Source organism: Ischnura elegans, assembly GCF_921293095.1.
Source record: "Ischnura elegans chromosome 13 unlocalized genomic scaffold, ioIscEleg1.1 SUPER_13_unloc_3, whole genome shotgun sequence".
Lineage (NCBI taxonomy): Eukaryota > Metazoa > Arthropoda > Insecta > Odonata > Coenagrionidae > Ischnura > Ischnura elegans.
In genome coordinates, this window is record NW_025791659.1 from 3,815,115 (window position 1) to 3,835,255 (window position 20,141).

General features: G+C 42.5%; 1 protein-coding gene across 6 annotated transcripts in view; it reads right to left on the reverse strand.

Annotated features, from left to right (window-relative positions):
• Nucleotides 1–6,449: 6,449 nt before the first annotated feature.
• The window catches only part of LOC124172901 (zinc finger protein 883-like), a 73,013-nt gene continuing 59,321 nt past the window's right edge, over nucleotides 6,450–20,141 (reverse strand). For all 6 annotated transcript variants that reach the window (XM_046552408.1, XM_046552409.1, XM_046552413.1 and 3 more), the window contains one exon: nucleotides 6,450–8,475. In XM_046552408.1, coding sequence (XP_046408364.1) covers nucleotides 6,494–8,284 — 1,791 coding nt within the window. In that variant the 5' untranslated portion in view covers nucleotides 8,285–8,475 and the 3' untranslated portion in view covers nucleotides 6,450–6,493. The remainder of the gene's footprint in view (nucleotides 8,476–20,141) is intronic.

The following is a 20,141-nucleotide window of genomic DNA, read 5'->3' on the forward strand; positions in this document are numbered from 1 at the left end:
GAGTAAACTTCGGGATGGGTTTTACGGAACAAGATGTTGACAATTTACCGAACAAGATGTTCACATCACAAGTCCAAGTGCCAAGTGTTTGGTGGCCAAGTAGCAAGTCCAAACACCCTGCATATCAGCAGAGGGGGGTCCTTTATCTTTCTTTGAATCATACTATGTCGTGGACTATTGGAGTCAACATCTTGTTCGGTAAAACCCATCCCGAAGTTCGCTCTGAGAAAATGGCTTGGTGGTGGAATTGGTTAACACGCCTGCCCTGCAATTGGGAGATCTAGGTTCGAATCCCGACTAAGTCAAATATTTTTTCATGGCGAACTTCATCCGTTGGTGAATTTAAATTTGCACCCGTGCGCATGACTGTGTACAAAGTCATTAGTTCCTGAAGTGCTTTGAATAAATTTTAATTTTAAATACAATGTGTGTCAACTGTCCTATTACCTTATCCTTGTAAATTCATAAATATAATATTATTAAAAAGTTTCGAAGTGATTTTGGGCGTTTGTAAGAATCCTTATCTATCGCAGTAATCATGCAAGATTAACCCTTTCAAGACGGTGGAGTTTTCGCCTTAGCATGACTGCTGTCCTGAGCCTCAAGAGACTCTTCCATCCCCTCTGTATGGAGCATTTTTGCAGGACACTCGTTGAGAAGGGTCTTGCTGATTATCACGCACTCTCATCACTAACCTTTTTTCAACCCCTCCTAGATGGGACTCGGCATCATCTCGGACTCCAAGTGTAGTTCAGATATGACTTATTAGTACCTGGATTTCATGTAGTGAAATATAAGGCAAGTAAACTACAACAATCGGGTACAACATAAAAAGAAAAAAAAAACGGCTTATATTGAGATAAGAATACCTGTTGCAGTTATAAGCCTAGCTAAGAGAAATGGAATCCTGAATAAGGGTTGCTGTAATTTCTAAAAAAAATACCACTGGGCATCCACAACCCTACATTGAAGGAGTACAGCTCTTTCTTACTCACCGCAGGGAAAAGAGTTGAGCATGATCGGTAGTAAAGCTAGAGTCTCAGGTCGCTTGCACCCTTACCCTTGCGATGGAGGCATGAAAGTAGGCCTTTTGCTGAGGTACACATAAAGGAAGCATAAACGTTCTCAGCACTGTTTGCTAATGGCCCATATATGCCCACTTCCTTTCGTGCACCTTTTAACAGCAACCATATGATTGATTGATTGATTTATTAATTCACCGTAAGCATTTGCATTATGCATGGCTTTGTCAAGTATGTTACATGTATTACACAATATGAATGGAAAAACAATGCTCAAATAACAAAACAATAAAAAAAAATATAAATACATAGTTTACAAATTTTTTTTGTGTGAACACATTTCAATTACACACTCAAATTTGTTTACATTGAAAAGTCATCCACACTATGGAATAATTTCCTTAAAAGTAGTTTTTTCACGGCACACTTAAATTTAAAGGAACTTTTGATATTTTTTACATAGCTTGGCAATTTATTATACACAAGTATTCCCTGATGGTCTATACCTTTAATTGTTTTATTTACTCGGTGCTGACTTACATGGATTTCATTTTGGCTTCTTGTATTTTGACTATGAATGTCACAATTTTTAATAAACATGTCTTAGTTTTTTTTAATAAGAGAGACTGTTTCAAGAATATATATACAAGGGAGTGGTAAGATTTCCAGTTTTTCTAAAATAGGTTTGCTGGGAGCTCTCTTATTGGAATTAGTTATTATGCGAATAATCTTTTTTTGCATTTTAAATAATTTTGGTAGGAAGGTAGAGGAGCCCCAATATGCCGGTTACTATCATGCATCTATGAGAGGTGTTGAAGACTTAACCCTTTCAAGACAGTGGAGTTCTCGCCTTAGCATGACTGCTGGGTTAACCCAGCTGTCATGCTAATTGAGCCGTAAGATATTCTTTTTAGTAGGGATTCTGCACTATCTCAGACTCTGAGGGTAGTTGGGCTCCCTCTATCGGGATTTATAACCCTACCAGTGGCATTGGTTAATGGTCAATCATGCTTCGTTTATATGATTTAGCTATATGGATAATTGTTGCTTGAATGTAAATTGCAGACTTATAATTGAATTCCTCATTTTATTCTGAGTATTGTCAAATTTTGTAGGAAGCTCTACCGTCAATATTCACTCATTTAATGCAGGAACGATTTCCATGTTGATGTTTAAACTGAAATCGGGATATAAGTTTATTTTTATCATAGAATTTTTTTCAAAAATTGTAAATGCAGCTTAAGTCCTCCTTATGTCCTAAGCGTAAACATTTCTACTCATTGCGTAGGAATAATGCATTCAATATGAATAGTGCATTCAAAATACTACTCATTGCGTAGGAATAATGGTCAGAAGGGATTATGGTCGCCCATTCTTTTCAATATCGTTAGTAACGTATTGAGAGCAAGTTACCCGAATTGGTTGAGAATTAATAAACTATCTATATACTATGCAAAACTTAAAAGCAGTGGTGCTGACATACATGAAAAATAAATTTATTTCGTTTAATTCAGTGATTGGTTTCCTTACCGATTGCATTCGATTGTGAATTTCCAGTAATTTACCCATGGATGACTAACTTTCTGACATAATGCATAAGAATTACATACATGCAATACACCTTTAATTGAAAATGTTATATACCACCTTTCATAGTAGAAACTCAACTTCCTGATACTGCAAAAGCCATTTTTTTTACTGCGGATATAAAACCTTTTCTCCTTCTTTGCCATATTTTTTGGCAACCTACTATATAATTTTGGCCCCAAGCATTGATATGACTGTCTATAAATTTCAGTCATCAGCCTGGGTATATTAAAGTTTCTCCAAGATCAAGAATTTTGTGTATTCTAGTGAGTTTTTAAGGCTTTCTAAGTATTAAATTTAACTTAATAGAATATAATTTGAATGTATTTATGATAATAAAAATTCAACCAAAACAAGGTATTCTACAACACTACAGTACCAAGTGGACGCCAGATTATAATGCCGCCAGCCATAGCAGCCATGCCATCTCATTAGATACGTTACTCTGCACATGCTCGGATGGCGTCCCAAGACTTCCTTGAGGCACCACCTTAGACGCGTCATAGCACCAGCAGCCTCCACCACTACCACTCTTCATGTAACTGCATGGCGATAGATTGGGACATTCTGGCCAGTGCCCCACTGCTACAAATGCGATCTTCTCGTGATGTCTTTCCTACATTTTCGATATATGTGTTTAAAAAAAACACCTTGGTTAATTAGATGTATAATAATAATTGAATGGGTATTTATTTTTTTCTTCTTTCAAATCTTGGGGGGGGGGGGGCTGTGTCCGAGAGTCCTTATGGGCACGCCACCACTGCTGATTAGAGGCCGAAGACAATATGGGACACAAAAAAAGAGCATAGGAGAAGGAAGATGAGCGAAAGCATGAAGAGAAAAGCTACAACTGGGAGAAGGGGCTTAGTGTGCTTAGTGTTTGAATCGTTTCATGATTGTTTCCTATTATTTTTTTTAATGCCTTAATCGAAACATTATTACTCCTGGAGTACGCATTTCATGCTTTCAGGTTTTTAAATGATGAAATCTAGGTACTTGACGGGAATTAATGAAAAGGGAAAATTTTCAAGCAAAATGCGACGGCTGAGTATGAATGTTGGGAAAAGCCCATGTGACGTCATTCTGGTTCCCGCTGCTGCCTTGTTAGGTGACCCTGGGGCGAGCTATGAGCGCTGCTACTTTGCAGGCTGCTAGCAGTTTGCAGACTACCCTGATAGCAGCGGTAGCACTCAGCTTAGAAAAGGATTATTAATACCTATCAAAGGAAGGAAACTTTCCGACCATGGGCAATTTTAACAGGTGATTATTAACCTTTTCCCTACGGAGGGCGTTTTCACGGCTTGAATTTTCCGATGCTAAAGGATGAAGGCTGTGTTTTCATAGCTTTGCGGTCAAGCATGCCAAGTGGGTCCCAACTGCCATTAGGGTCCCTAGTCTCGAGATGTCCGACCCTTTCCTATTGTCTGTGTGGGGATTATCTGGGGCCATTTTAAGAGTCCCACTCAAGGTGGGTGCTCATGATCACTTATTTGTTTACAAGTTAGAATAACTAAAAAACGTACATGTTGCTTGCATTCATTAAAAATCAATGCCAAGAATTACATTCTGGATGTTCTGCTGATCGGTTCCAAATTTTAAACAGAACTCTAGCGTTCATATTAACGGAGTTCATCATCACCTTGAACAAATTTTGGAGACGCTAAGGTGAGATGTTTAATTGTTATTTTTAAACCTTACAAGCAAATTTATATGAGCGATATCGTAATAATTTAAATCTAAAGGATAGTTAGGAACATAAAAAGATTTCATTCCCTTTAAAGTATTTGTTGGTCTATGAGAGAATGCCCTTTTGCTGAAAATCCTAAAAATAACCGTTGAACTTTGTTTAAAAGTTCTACAGGCATTGCAAAATGAAAGTTCATTGGTTATTGATCAACTGACATTTACTGGTTTAGTAATAATGAAGAAAAATTAAAATCGCACTAGTAACAATAAATTGATTGCAAAATTATGCCCTGATGGGCTGCCTTCAGGAAAAGGGTCGAGAATTATATTTGCCCAGTCGCCGAGGAAGAACTCCGCACCCTGCTAGGAAAGGTCATCAAGTGGAGGAACCAACTACCTGAACAATTCCTTCCCGAGAAACAACTTCCCGTGAAGGAGCCCGGCACGAGATGTTTCCCTGAACTCTGTCCCTCATGCATGCATTGGTAATCTCACACCATGTAAAACTCGTATCTACTCTTAAAGAAACTAGGTCCCTGTGTCGTCACGTGGAGTGGAATAGCATGGGTGCCAATTTGGCCTTTTTCAAATGAGGTTAAAATTGAACATTAACATTCGTCTAAACAAAAAATTGTATATTATGAATAGGTACACTAATGGTGGGTAACAAATCGCAATCCATACCTTTTTAAGTCTTTTTAAAGTCTTATACTAGGATGGATGGTGATATGCAAAGGATAGGAAAATAGGTTTGTGCCAGTGGACAATTGCAGCTATTTGGTATGGCGAATGAATTACAAAAAATATAGACTTAAAATTGGTGAATATGACAAAAGGTGAGCTAAAGGGCTGAGTTAGTTTGGCATTTATTTCATGAGTACATGAGAAGGCTACAGGTTCAACATCATTAGATGATCATAGGTATTGCTTTTCCCATTTTTTTAATTTTAATATCGACTTAAAAATTAAGGAGAATACACAAATGGGTGAGATTAAGGGCTGAGTGAGATTAAGGTTGACATGTATTTCATGATTAAACGAGAAGGCTATGATTTGAACACAATTGCATAACCACATTCATTGCTATTATCAGTTTTATAATTTAGCACATAAAAGATATTGAACGAGTATCAACAATGCCCGTGGTCACCATCTTACCTTGCATATCGTCATATTTTTTTAAATTCACATACAGTGGTTATTAAAAGACTATGCTTTAGTCGATTGCCAAAAATCAGTTAGAACCCAACGTGACCACCACTACATTCTGACTTATGGAAACTGGGAATATTAATAAATTGCAATGGCCGAGATTGGATACTTTCCTTGTCAATCATACTTTACCAACTTATTCATCTGTAAGAAGAAAGATATTCTTGATATACAGCCTGGAAAATTTTACCGATTAGCATACAAAGTAATGATTACATATGAATATCAACGATATCTGTGCATGTAAAACTTTTACAGAAAAAAGGTTAGGAAATATGAAAATAGTTTACCTTTGAAAAATTGGCATAATAAACATATTTGAATATCAAATTCAGTAACATATCTTTTATTACAAAATATCTTTTCACTACTGTCACAATATTTTTAGGCTTTTGACATATTTCGCACTTTTTCAAGCCAGAAAACCTTGCATTCATTAGTAATTCACAATGAGACATACAAAGGGCTAATAGGGTATGACAAAGGAGATAAGACCTTTTAGCAGACAACATCGAGTAAAATTTACTGGCACACTGCCGAGGGTGGACAAGTGGGTGGCCTTGCACTTGGAGCTTCCGTGCTCCATCTAAATACAAATCTGAAATCCTAGACTTTACATGCAGATTTGCCTAAGGTAAAATGAGAAAAATCATGATATCTTCATCACATAGCTTCCAGAGAGTATGCAAACCATGTGTGCATAAGTAACCAAAGTGAATAAACCCTTCATAACATAAACTGGAAGAATAAAGCATCCCTGATGTTAATAAATACCCTGATGTTGCTTGCTGAGTATCCAGATATTTTTCTTAAAAATTCTTTGTGTCCCTTATCAGCAAAAAACACATTGGAGATCTCTGCCAATTCAGCATCTTAAGGAACGTGAACAAACTAAGTCTAAAAATCTAAGAACTAACAGCGACTAACTAAGACATCCCTAATCAATCATTGGCCAATTATACCAGTAGCTGGAAGAATAATGTCCCTCACACGTGTGTACGGAAATGCCTCGTGAGGTACCCTTTCTGAGAGAAAGATTTCCCACAATCGCTGCATGAATAGGGTTTCTCCTTTGTATGGGTGCGAAAGTGACAGTCGAGGGTGGACTTCTGAGCGAAGGATTTACTGCAGATTGTGCATGAGTGAGGTTTATCCCCTGTGTGCACTCGCATGTGTACGGTTAGGTGGGAACTGTGAGTGAAAGATTTGTCACAGACACTACAGGAATAAGGTTTTTCTCCTGTGTGGATGCGATTGTGTGTGGTTAGGTGGGAACTATGAGCAAAAGATTTACAGCAAATGCTACATGTATAAGGTTTCTCCCCCGTGTGTGTACGAATATGGACGTAGAGGGCGCTGCTCTGAGTGAAGGACTTATTGCAGGCACTGCAGGAATAAGGCCTATCTCCTGTGTGCACAGGCATATGGCTGGAGAGGGATCTGCTATGAGAGAATGACTTATTGCAGACACTGCAGGAATACGGTTTATCTGCTGTGTGTATGCGCACGTGACTAGTAAGGGCGTCACTACGACTGAATGATTTACAGCATATTTTACATGAGTAAGGCCTATCTCCTGTGTGCGTACGCATGTGAGAGTCAAGGGAGCCGCTCTGAGAGAAGGAATTGTAGCAGATGCTGCATGTATAACGTTTATCTGCTGTGTGTACGTGCATGTGTTTAGTAAGGTGGTCACTACGACTGAATGATTTACAGCATATTTTACATGAATAAGGCCTCTCTTTTGTGTGAGTACGCATATGGTTGCTGAGGTTGCCACTCAGAGAGAATGACTTATTGCAGACACTACAGGAAAAAGGCCTCTCTCCTGTGTGGGTATGCATATGGTTGTTGAGGGTGCTACTCTTGGAGAAAGACTTATTACAGACACTACAGGAATAAGGCCTCTCTCCTGTGTGTAAGCGCAGGTGCTCTGTGAGGTTCGAATGATATCTGAATGATTTACAGCAAAATTTACATGAAAAGCCTTTCTCTTCTGTATGCATGCACATATGCTTGTTGAGGCTGGAACTCCAAGAGAATGACTTATTGCAGATGGTGCATGTAAAAGGTTTCTCCCCAGTGTGTTTACGCATGTGATTGTTGAGAGCAGAAGCACAAGTGAAACCCTTATAGCACACACTACACGAATAAGGTCTCTCTCTTGCACTTGAACACTTTTCATTTTTAATGTTTCTATCACAAGGGGAGGAATTTGAGGACATACTCTCAAAATATGGTTTAGGATCTACAACAAATCGTCTCCCTTTTCTACCCTTTTGTACCTCCAGAGTTCCTCCAGAGACCTCCCCAGGTGGCACATTTCCTTTTTGCGTCGGCACTTGTCTTTTACTTTTCAGACCTTTTAAAGTCACGGTGGTTTTTAACTCGCCAGAACGAACACTTTCCCCACACGATACATTGGTTTTGAGAGACTCATCTTGCACCATAGACGACTCTGCATCAACCTCCGCATTCCACGCACCAAAATGAGTTTCAAGGTGTTTAATTAGCTCACTTTTGGTGCTGAATCCACCTGTGCAGTGGTAGCAATTATATGAAGTTTCGATTGATCTTTGAACATTTACAGCATTTTCCGTCTCACAATTACTTAACTCATCTTTGTTCCCCACGACTGCCTTTGCCCAACTCCTCCTTTTACTCATTCTGACCACTCTAAGGGCATTAGGGATAATTGGTGCATCACAACCACTTTCACACCTCGCAACAGACCTTGTGATTCTGGCTCCATTGATTTTGGATACTTGTTGGTCCATCGTCAGGAATTGAGCAAGATTTCAACTTATCAGCATAAAGACCTCCACAGTTTTCCAAGTCTTCATTCAACACATTCCTTCAATTCCCTGCAAAGGATATTCCACTCTTGGAATAAATGACTGTCAATGAAGCTGAGGTAGGAATACAGTCATCACCTAGATGTTTCCCTTCTTTCCACCAGCTGGGAGCCCTAGAAAAGAATTTTAATATTTTAATCACAAAATAAAGTTTAAGTTAACAAATTTATAACAGCCCTTTGGTTGATAACCTAAGCAATTTGATAGAAAGGAATATGCGTATATTGATTTATATCAAAACGTTTTTTTATTTCAAAATCGAAAAGATACCTGCTTTAAAGAAACGAGATGGGCTGCCCCTTTTAATATATGCTCATCTTGAAGTGAAAATGTGAGTGTATCCTATCTATATACAGCCGGCGTGGTGACTGACTGACTCATGGATACAAATTCCCAGCCAATTCCAGAAGTGCTGGAGAGCTGAAATTTGGCACGCGTGCGGGGATCCCGAAATGATCCGGAGGAAAAATCCGAAAACCGGATGTTTCCGCCACGTGTCGTCGCTGGGACGACAAAATGGCCGAAATCGGGCTATTTTCGGGGACAGTCTTCCGGTTTTTAATTTACTGCGCGCGAATCGTGCGTGATACACGGGTCGTTGCTGTACATTTAGAAAGCCAATAAATGCTGCCACGTACTTGTGTATTTTTTAAAGTTATATTTTAAGTCTAACGCCGCAAAAATGGCGTCCAAAAAATGATTTTTCCGAAACATCTTCATACTTTCCGCTGCCATCGACCTAATTTTGAGTGTTGCACAACGAAAATGATTATTATATATGCTTACATGATTAGTCATTTAACCTAGGCAACAATTTGTTTTTGTCACCATTGGTTGCCGAGAAAAAAATTAAATAATGCCGAGAATCGCCAAAAAGTACAATTTCCAAAAGATTAACACAAGATTTCGTCCAGTCTTACACGACCGATTTCAATTAGACTTAGTATATACGTTTAAGTAATCATTTTGTTTTAGAAAATATAAACGTTTTTAAAATTTTGCCATTGATAAACCAGCAAAAAATTAAAAATGGCGGGTACTTCCCATTTTTTCCCGGGAGTCCGTTTACTAGTTATCGTTATACAGGCGAAACATTTCCGTCACACGGACCGTTGTTGTATATTATGAAAGCCAATAGATGTCGCCACTTACTTATGTAATTTTTAAATTTAATTTCTATGCTAAAATCTTTCAAAATGGCGTCCAAAAATTGATTTCTCGGAAAATATTTCATATTTTCCACTGCCGTCGGCCTAATTCTGTGAGTTTGACAACGAGAATGATTATTATATATGTTCACAACATTGTCTACGAAATGTAGGTAACAATTTTCTTTCATCGTGCTTGGATACTCAGAAAAAAATTAAAGTATTCCGAAAATCGCCGAAAATTACGATTTCCAAAAGATTAACACAAGGTTTTGTCAATTTTAACCCGACCGATTTCTTTCAAACTTTGTAGTTACATACAGCTATGCACTTTCTTTTAGAAAACATAAATATTTAATAAATGATGTAATCGATATAACCGCGAAAAAACAAAAATGGCGGGCACCACTAATTTTTTCCGGGGAGAGATTTACTTTTTATTGTATTACTCTCGAAATGTCATGGATGTCATAGGACTATGGATGTCATAGAGCCTCTTCTTTTAGATATGACAGTAAATGAATGTGACCATATAGTATCGTCATCTTCAAGCCCCCCGAAACCCAAAAAAAATTAAAATTTGCATATAAGTAACCTTTTCGGGTACTTTTCGTCACAATTCCGCCGCTTTTCCAATCCTTACCACTCATCGCTACGGAATTGATGTGGACGATTGATGACCGCTGGCAGTAAAAATCTATAAACCCCCGGTAAACCCACATACACCCCCCCAAAAAATAAAATTTTGCAAATAAGTCTATTTTTGGGTACTTTTCGTGCCTATTCCACCGCCCCCAACGACGCATCCCCACGGAATTTATGTGAATGGATGATGACCGCCAGGAGTACAGACATTTAAACCCCCGGTATACCCCTGAAATCCCCCCCAAATGTAAAATGTGTCATTTAGTCTCCTATTTGGGAACTTCTCGCAAACATTACGCCGCACTACCCGTCCCCTCTGGGCTCTAGATCCGGAATATTTGGTGAGGGCGAGCCACCGTAAACCATACGGGAAAAAATACCAGAACACCCCCGATTACCTCCTGGAACATCGCCGAAAAAAAAATAAAACAAATTTAAACTCGCCTTTCCGAATAGTTTTCGACACAATTTAACCGGTGCCCCTACCACTTATTAAAACCCCCGATAACCCCGTGAAACCTCCCAAAAAATTTCTAATAAATAGCCTCTCCAGGGAAAAGAATCGTAAGACCACTCTTCCGGTCCCCTAGGACTTATCGGCACGGAATTTATGAGAACGTGTAGTGACCACTGGTTTAACACAAGTATAAAACCCCCGGTATTCCGTAGGAACCCCCCGAAAAAAAATGAAAAACTTGCCATTAAGTCTTCTTTTATGGGTACTTGTAGCCACTATTAATCCGCATTGCACTACCTTTTACAATCATCGCTACATGATCACTGTGGACTTTTGGTGACCGCATGCATAACACATTAAAATCCCCGAATCCCCCTGGGCACCCCTCTCGGTGGGGAAGACCATTTATAAGGACTAGGCGGAGCAGCCGCGGGGGGGCTCCTCAACCCCAAGGCGGCGAAGCCGCCCCACAACGAGGAACTGGCGTAGGCGAGGGGGAGCAACCCCCGGGCGGCGTAGCCGCCCCGATGTTCAAGCGGCGCAACCGCTGTGGACTCCCCCCACCTCTGGGCGGCGAAGCCGCCCCTTAAACGAATGACGGTGAAACAGTTCCGAAATGCCCTCGCCCTCTGGCACACTAAACCCCCAGGCGGCGAAGCCGCCCTTCAGCGAGGAATGAGTGGGGCACCTCCCTACCCCCCTGGCCGGCGAAGCCGGCCCCTAGCCGTGTTGAGATTATTCGAACTTCAAAAGTCTTCGAACGACCACAAATGTAGACGGCGAAGCCGGAACCGGGGTTTTAAGGGGCGGAGCCCCTTAACGAGAGCGCGGAGCGTGCGAGTCCTATCTATATACAGCCGGCGTGGTGACTGACTCACTCATGGATACAAATTCCCGACCACTTCTAGAAGTGCTGGAGAGCTGAAATTTGGCACGCGTGCGGGGAACCCGAAATGATCCGGAGGAAAAATCCGAAAACCGGAAGTTTCCACCACGTCTCGTCGCTAGGACGACAAAATGGCCGAAATCGCGCTTTTTCCGGGGACCGTCTTTCGGTTTTTATTTTACTGCGCGCGAACCGTGCGTGCCACACGGATCGTTAATGCATTTTTTGAAAGCTGGTAAATGTAGCAACGTAACTATGTTATGTTATTAGTTTCTGTTTAAGAAATTTGCTGCCAAAATGGCGTCCAAAAATGGGTTTTTCGAAAAATATTTCATAACTTCCGCTCCCCTAGTCGTAATTACAGGTGTAGGATATTGAAAATGATTATTATATATGCTCATAACATAGTCTACGAAATGTAGGTAACGTTTTTCTTTCATCGTCCTTGGTTACTGAGAATAAAATTAAAATATTCCGAAAATCACCGAAAATTACGATTTTCAAAAGATTAACGCAAGGTTTTGTCAATTTTAACTCAACCGATTTCTTTCAAACTTTGTAGTTACATACAGCTATGCATTGTCTTTCAGAAAACATAAACATTTTAATAATAATTTAATGGATTTAACCGCGAAAAAATAAAAATGGCGGGCACTGCTAACATTTTTCAGGGACTGGTTTGCTTTTTATTGTATTACTTTCGAAATATGGATGTCATAGGGCACAATTCTTTTATACATGGCAGTAAATGAATATGACCATATAGTACCGTCATATTTTAACCCCCCGAAACCCCCTAACAAATTAAAATTAGCATATAAGTAGCCTTGTCGGGTACATTTCGTCACAATTCCGCCGCTTTTCCAATCCTTACCACTCATCGCTACGGAATTGATGTGGACGATTGATGACCGCTGGCAGTAAAAACCTATAAACCCACGGTAAACCCACATACACCCCCCCCCCCCAAAAAATAAAATTTTGCATATAAGTCTACTTTTTGGGTACTTTTCGTGACTATTCCACCGCCCCCAACGACTCATCCCCACGGAACTTATGTGAACGGATGGTGACCGCCAGGAGTACACACTTTAAAACCCCCGGTATCCCCCTGAAATCCCCCCCCAAATGTAAAATGTGTCATTTAGCCTCCTATTGGGGAACTTCTCGAAAACATTACGCCGCACTACCCGTCCCCTCTGAGCTCTAGATCCGGAATATTTGGTGAGGGCGAGCCACCGTAAACCATACGGGAAAAAATACCAGAACATCCCCGATTACCTCCTGGAACATCGCCGAAAAAAAAATAAAACAAATTTAAACTCGCCTTTCCGAATAGTTTTCGACACAATTTAACCGGTGCCCCTACCACTTATTAAAACCCCCGATAACCCCGTGAAACCTCCCAAAACATTTCTAATAAATAGCCTCTCCAGGGAAAAGAATCGTAAGACCACTCTTCCGGTCCCCTAGGACTTATCGGCACGGAATTTATGAGAACTTTTAGTGACCACTGGTTTAACACAAGTATAAAACCCCCGGTATTCCGTAGGAACCCCCCGAAAAAATAATGAAAAACATTCCATTAAGTCTTCTTTTATTGTCGCCACTATTAATCCGCATTGCACTACCTTTTACAATCATCGCTACATGATCACTGTGGACTTTTGGTGACCGCATACATAACAAATTAAAATCCCCGAATCCCCCTGGGCACCCCTCTCGGTGTGGAAGACCATTTATAAGGACTAGGCGGAGCAGCCGCGGGGGGGCTCCTCAACCCCAAGGCGGCGAAGCCGCCCCACAACGAGGAACTGGCGTAGGCGAGGGGGAGCTTCAGCAACCCCCGGGCGGCGTAGCCGCCCCGATGTTCAAGCGGCGCAACCGCTGTGGACTCCCCCCACCTCTGGGCGGCGAAGCCGCCCCTTAAACGAATGACGGTGAAACAGTTCCGAAATGCCCTCGCCCTCTGGCACACTAAACCCCCAGGCGGCGAAGCCGCCCTTCAGCGAGGAACGGCGAAGCCGTTCCGAGGAATGAGTGGGGCAGCTCCCTACCCCCTGGCCGGCGAAGCCGGCCCCTAGCCGTGTTGAGATTATTCGAACTTCATAAGTCTTCGAACGACCACAAATGTAGACGGCGAAGCCGGAACCGGGGTTTTAAGGGGCGGAGCCCCTTAACGAGCGCGCGGAGCGTGCGAGTCCTATCTATATACAGCCCTTGTGGTGACTGACTCACTCATGGATACAAATTCCCGACCACTTCTAGAAGTGCTGGAGAGCTGAAATTTGGCACGCGTGCGGGGAACCCGAAATGATCCGGAGGAAAAATCCGAAAACCGGAAGTTTCCGCCACGTGTCGTCGCTAGGACGACAAAATGGCCGAAATCGGGCTTTTTTCGGGGACAGTCTTTCGGTTTTTATTTTACTGCGCGCGAATGGTGTGTGCCACACGGATCGCTAATGCATTTCCTGAAAGCTGACGAACGTGGGCACGTAATTACGTAATGTTGTTAATTTCTTTTTAAGAAAATTGCAGCCAAAATGGCGTCCAAAAACTCGTTTTTCGAATAAAATTTCATAACTTCCGCTCCCTTCGACTTAATTTAAGGTATAGGATAACGAAAATGATTATTATATATGCTAATAACATCGTCTACGAAATGAAGGTAACAATTTTCTTTCGTCGTCCTTGGTTACTCAGAAAAAAATTAAAATATTCCGAAAATCACCGAAAATTACGATTTCCAACAGACTAATAGAAGATTATGTCAATTTTAACCTGACCGATGTCTTTCAAACTTTGTAGTTACATACACTTCTTTATTGTCTTTCAGAAAACATGAACGTTTAATAAATGATTCAATATATTTAACCGCGAAAAAATAAAAATGGCGGGCACTACTCACTTTTTTTGGGGACTGGTTTGCTTTTTATTGTATTACTCTCGAAATATGGATGTCATAAGGCACACTTCTGTTAGAAATGATAGTAACTGAATGTGACCATATAGTATCGTCAACTTTAAACCCCCCGAAACCCCCTAAAAAATTAAAATTTTCATATAAGTAGCCTTTTCGGGTGCTTATCGTCACAATTCCGCCGCTTCTCCAATCCTTACCACTCATCGCTACGGAATTGATGTGGACGATTGATGACCGCTGGCAGTAAAAACCTATAAACCCCCGGTACACCCTCATACACCCCCCCAAAAAATAAAATTTTGCATATAAGTCTACTTTTTGGGTACTTTACGTGACTATTCCACCGCCCCCAACGACTCATCCCCACGGAATTTATGTAAATGGATGGTGACCTCCAGGAGTACACACATTTAAACCCCCGGTATCCCCCTGAAATCCCTCCCAAACGTAAAATGTGTCATTTAGTCTCCTATTTGGGTACTTCTCGCAAACATTACGCCACACTACCCGTCCCCTCTGAGGTCTAGGTCCGGAATATTAGGTGAGGGCGAGCAACCGTAAACCATACGGGAAAAAATACCAGAAACCCCCGATCACCTCCTGGAGCATCGCTAAAAAAATTAATGAATTTTAAAGTCGCCTTTCCGAGTAGTTTTCGTCACAATTTAACCGGTGCCCCTACCACTTATTAAAACCCCCGAAAACCCCGTGAAACCTCCCAAAAAATTTCTAACAAATCGCCTCTCCAGGTAAAAGAATCGTCAGACCACTGTTCCGGACCCCTAGGACTTATCGGCACGGAATTTATGAGAACGATTTGTGACCACTGGTTTAACACAAGTATAAACCCCCCGGTATTCCGTTGGAACCCCCGCAAAAAATGAAAAACGTGCCATTAAGTCTCCTTTTATGGGTACTTGTCGCCACTATTACTCCGCATTGCACTACCCTTTACAATCATCGCTACGTGATCACTGTGGACGATTAGTGACCGCATGCATGACACATTAAAACCCCCGAATCCCCTTGGGCACCCCTCTCGGTGGAGAAGAGCATTAATGAGGACTAAGCGGAGCAGCCGCGGGGGGGCTCCTCGACCCCAAGGCGGCGAAGCCGCCCCACAACGATGAACGGCGAAGCCGTTCCGAGGAGTGACTGGCGTAGGCGAGGGGGAGCTTCAGTAACCCTCGGGCGGCGAAGCCGCCCTGCCGTTCAAGCGGCGCAGCCGCTGTAGACTCCACCCATCTCAACTCACACTCAACCCCTGGGCGGCGAAGTCGCCCTCCAGCGAGGAACGGCGAAGCCGTTTCGAGGAATGAGTGGGGCGCCTCCCTACCCCCTGGCCGGCGAAGCCGGCCCCTAGCTGAGGTGAGATTATTCGAACTTATAAGTCTTCGAGCGACCACAAATGTAGACGGCGAAGCCGGAACCGGGGTTTTTAAGGGGCGGAGCCCCTTAACGAGCGCGCGGAGCGTGCGAGTCCTATCTATATACAGCCGGCGTGGTGACTGACTCACTCATGGATACAAATTCCCGACCACTTCTAGAAGTGCTGGAGAGCTGAAATTTGGCACGCGTGCGGGGAACCCGAAATGATCCGGAGGAAAAATCCGAAAACCGGAAGTTTCCACCACGTCTCGTCGCTAGGACGACAAAATGGCCGAAATCGCGCTTTTTCCGGGGACCGTCTTTCGGTTTTTATTTTACTGCGCGCGAACCGTGCGTGCCACACGGATCGTTAATGCATTTTTTGAAAGCTGGTAAATGTAGCAACGTAACTATGTTATGTTATTAGTTTCTGTTTAAGAAATTTGCTGCCAAAATGGCGTCCAAAAATGGGTTTTTCGAAAAATATTTCATAACTTCCGCTCCCCTAGTCGTAATTACAGGTGTAGGATATTGAAAATGATTATTATATATGCTCATAACATAGTCTACGAAATGTAGGTAACGTTTTTCTTTCATCGTCCTTGGTTACTGAGAATAAAATTAAAATATTCCGAAAATCACCGAAAATTACGATTTTCAAAAGATTAACGCAAGGTTTTGTCAATTTTAACTCAACCGATTTCTTTCAAACTTTGTAGTTACATACAGCTATGCATTGTCTTTCAGAAAACATAAACATTTTAATAATAATTTAATGGATTTAACCGCGAAAAAATAAAAATGGCGGGCACTGCTAACATTTTTCAGGGACTGGTTTGCTTTTTATTGTATTACTTTCGAAATATGGATGTCATAGGGCACAATTCTTTTATACATGGCAGTAAATGAATATGACCATATAGTACCGTCATATTTTAACCCCCCGAAACCCCCTAACAAATTAAAATTAGCATATAAGTAGCCTTGTCGGGTACATTTCGTCACAATTCCGCCGCTTTTCCAATCCTTACCACTCATCGCTACGGAATTGATGTGGACGATTGATGACCGCTGGCAGTAAAAACCTATAAACCCACGGTAAACCCACATACACCCCCCCCCCCCCAAAAAATAAAATTTTGCATATAAGTCTACTTTTTGGGTACTTTTCGTGACTATTCCACCGCCCCCAACGACTCATCCCCACGGAACTTATGTGAACGGATGGTGACCGCCAGGAGTACACACTTTAAAACCCCCGGTATCCCCCTGAAATCCCCCCCCAAATGTAAAATGTGTCATTTAGCCTCCTATTGGGGAACTTCTCGAAAACATTACGCCGCACTACCCGTCCCCTCTGAGCTCTAGATCCGGAATATTTGGTGAGGGCGAGCCACCGTAAACCATACGGGAAAAAATACCAGAACATCCCCGATTACCTCCTGGAACATCGCCGAAAAAAAAATAAAACAAATTTAAACTCGCCTTTCCGAATAGTTTTCGACACAATTTAACCGGTGCCCCTACCACTTATTAAAACCCCCGATAACCCCGTGAAACCTCCCAAAACATTTCTAATAAATAGCCTCTCCAGGGAAAAGAATCGTAAGACCACTCTTCCGGTCCCCTAGGACTTATCGGCACGGAATTTATGAGAACTTTTAGTGACCACTGGTTTAACACAAGTATAAAACCCCCGGTATTCCGTAGGAACCCCCCGAAAAAATAATGAAAAACATTCCATTAAGTCTTCTTTTATTGTCGCCACTATTAATCCGCATTGCACTACCTTTTACAATCATCGCTACATGATCACTGTGGACTTTTGGTGACCGCATACATAACAAATTAAAATCCCCGAATCCCCCTGGGCACCCCTCTCGGTGTGGAAGACCATTTATAAGGACTAGGCGGAGCAGCCGCGGGGGGGCTCCTCAACCCCAAGGCGGCGAAGCCGCCCCACAACGAGGAACTGGCGTAGGCGAGGGGGAGCTTCAGCAACCCCCGGGCGGCGTAGCCGCCCCGATGTTCAAGCGGCGCAACCGCTGTGGACTCCCCCCACCTCTGGGCGGCGAAGCCGCCCCTTAAACGAATGACGGTGAAACAGTTCCGAAATGCCCTCGCCCTCTGGCACACTAAACCCCCAGGCGGCGAAGCCGCCCTTCAGCGAGGAACGGCGAAGCCGTTCCGAGGAATGAGTGGGGCAGCTCCCTACCCCCTGGCCGGCGAAGCCGGCCCCTAGCCGTGTTGAGATTATTCGAACTTCATAAGTCTTCGAACGACCACAAATGTAGACGGCGAAGCCGGAACCGGGGTTTTAAGGGGCGGAGCCCCTTAACGAGCGCGCGGAGCGTGCGAGTCCTATCTATATACAGCCCTTGTGGTGACTGACTCACTCATGGATACAAATTCCCGACCACTTCTAGAAGTGCTGGAGAGCTGAAATTTGGCACGCGTGCGGGGAACCCGAAATGATCCGGAGGAAAAATCCGAAAACCGGAAGTTTCCGCCACGTGTCGTCGCTAGGACGACAAAATGGCCGAAATCGGGCTTTTTTCGGGGACAGTCTTTCGGTTTTTATTTTACTGCGCGCGAATGGTGTGTGCCACACGGATCGCTAATGCATTTCCTGAAAGCTGACGAACGTGGGCACGTAATTACGTAATGTTGTTAATTTCTTTTTAAGAAAATTGCAGCCAAAATGGCGTCCAAAAACTCGTTTTTCGAATAAAATTTCATAACTTCCGCTCCCTTCGACTTAATTTAAGGTATAGGATAACGAAAATGATTATTATATATGCTAATAACATCGTCTACGAAATGAAGGTAACAATTTTCTTTCGTCGTCCTTGGTTACTCAGAAAAAAATTAAAATATTCCGAAAATCACCGAAAATTACGATTTCCAACAGACTAATAGAAGATTATGTCAATTTTAACCTGACCGATGTCTTTCAAACTTTGTAGTTACATACACTTCTTTATTGTCTTTCAGAAAACATGAACGTTTAATAAATGATTCAATATATTTAACCGCGAAAAAATAAAAATGGCGGGCACTACTCACTTTTTTTGGGGACTGGTTTGCTTTTTATTGTATTACTCTCGAAATATGGATGTCATAAGGCACACTTCTGTTAGAAATGATAGTAACTGAATGTGACCATATAGTATCGTCAACTTTAAACCCCCCGAAACCCCCTAAAAAATTAAAATTTTCATATAAGTAGCCTTTTCGGGTGCTTATCGTCACAATTCCGCCGCTTCTCCAATCCTTACCACTCATCGCTACGGAATTGATGTGGACGATTGATGACCGCTGGCAGTAAAAACCTATAAACCCCCGGTACACCCTCATACACCCCCCCAAAAAATAAAATTTTGCATATAAGTCTACTTTTTGGGTACTTTACGTGACTATTCCACCGCCCCCAACGACTCATCCCCACGGAATTTATGTAAATGGATGGTGACCTCCAGGAGTACACACATTTAAACCCCCGGTATCCCCCTGAAATCCCTCCCAAACGTAAAATGTGTCATTTAGTCTCCTATTTGGGTACTTCTCGCAAACATTACGCCACACTACCCGTCCCCTCTGAGGTCTAGGTCCGGAATATTAGGTGAGGGCGAGCAACCGTAAACCATACGGGAAAAAATACCAGAAACCCCCGATCACCTCCTGGAGCATCGCTAAAAAAATTAATGAATTTTAAAGTCGCCTTTCCGAGTAGTTTTCGTCACAATTTAACCGGTGCCCCTACCACTTATTAAAACCCCCGAAAACCCCGTGAAACCTCCCAAAAAATTTCTAACAAATCGCCTCTCCAGGTAAAAGAATCGTCAGACCACTGTTCCGGACCCCTAGGACTTATCGGCACGGAATTTATGAGAACGATTTGTGACCACTGGTTTAACACAAGTATAAACCCCCCGGTATTCCGTTGGAACCCCCGCAAAAAATGAAAAACGTGCCATTAAGTCTCCTTTTATGGGTACTTGTCGCCACTATTACTCCGCATTGCACTACCCTTTACAATCATCGCTACGTGATCACTGTGGACGATTAGTGACCGCATGCATGACACATTAAAACCCCCCGAATCCCCTTGGGCACCCCTCTCGGTGGAGAAGAGCATTAATGAGGACTAAGCGGAGCAGCCGCGGGGGGGCTCCTCGACCCCAAGGCGGCGAAGCCGCCCCACAACGATGAACGGCGAAGCCGTTCCGAGGAGTGACTGGCGTAGGCGAGGGGGAGCTTCAGTAACCCTCGGGCGGCGAAGCCGCCCTGCCGTTCAAGCGGCGCAGCCGCTGTAGACTCCACCCATCTCAACTCACACTCAACCCCTGGGC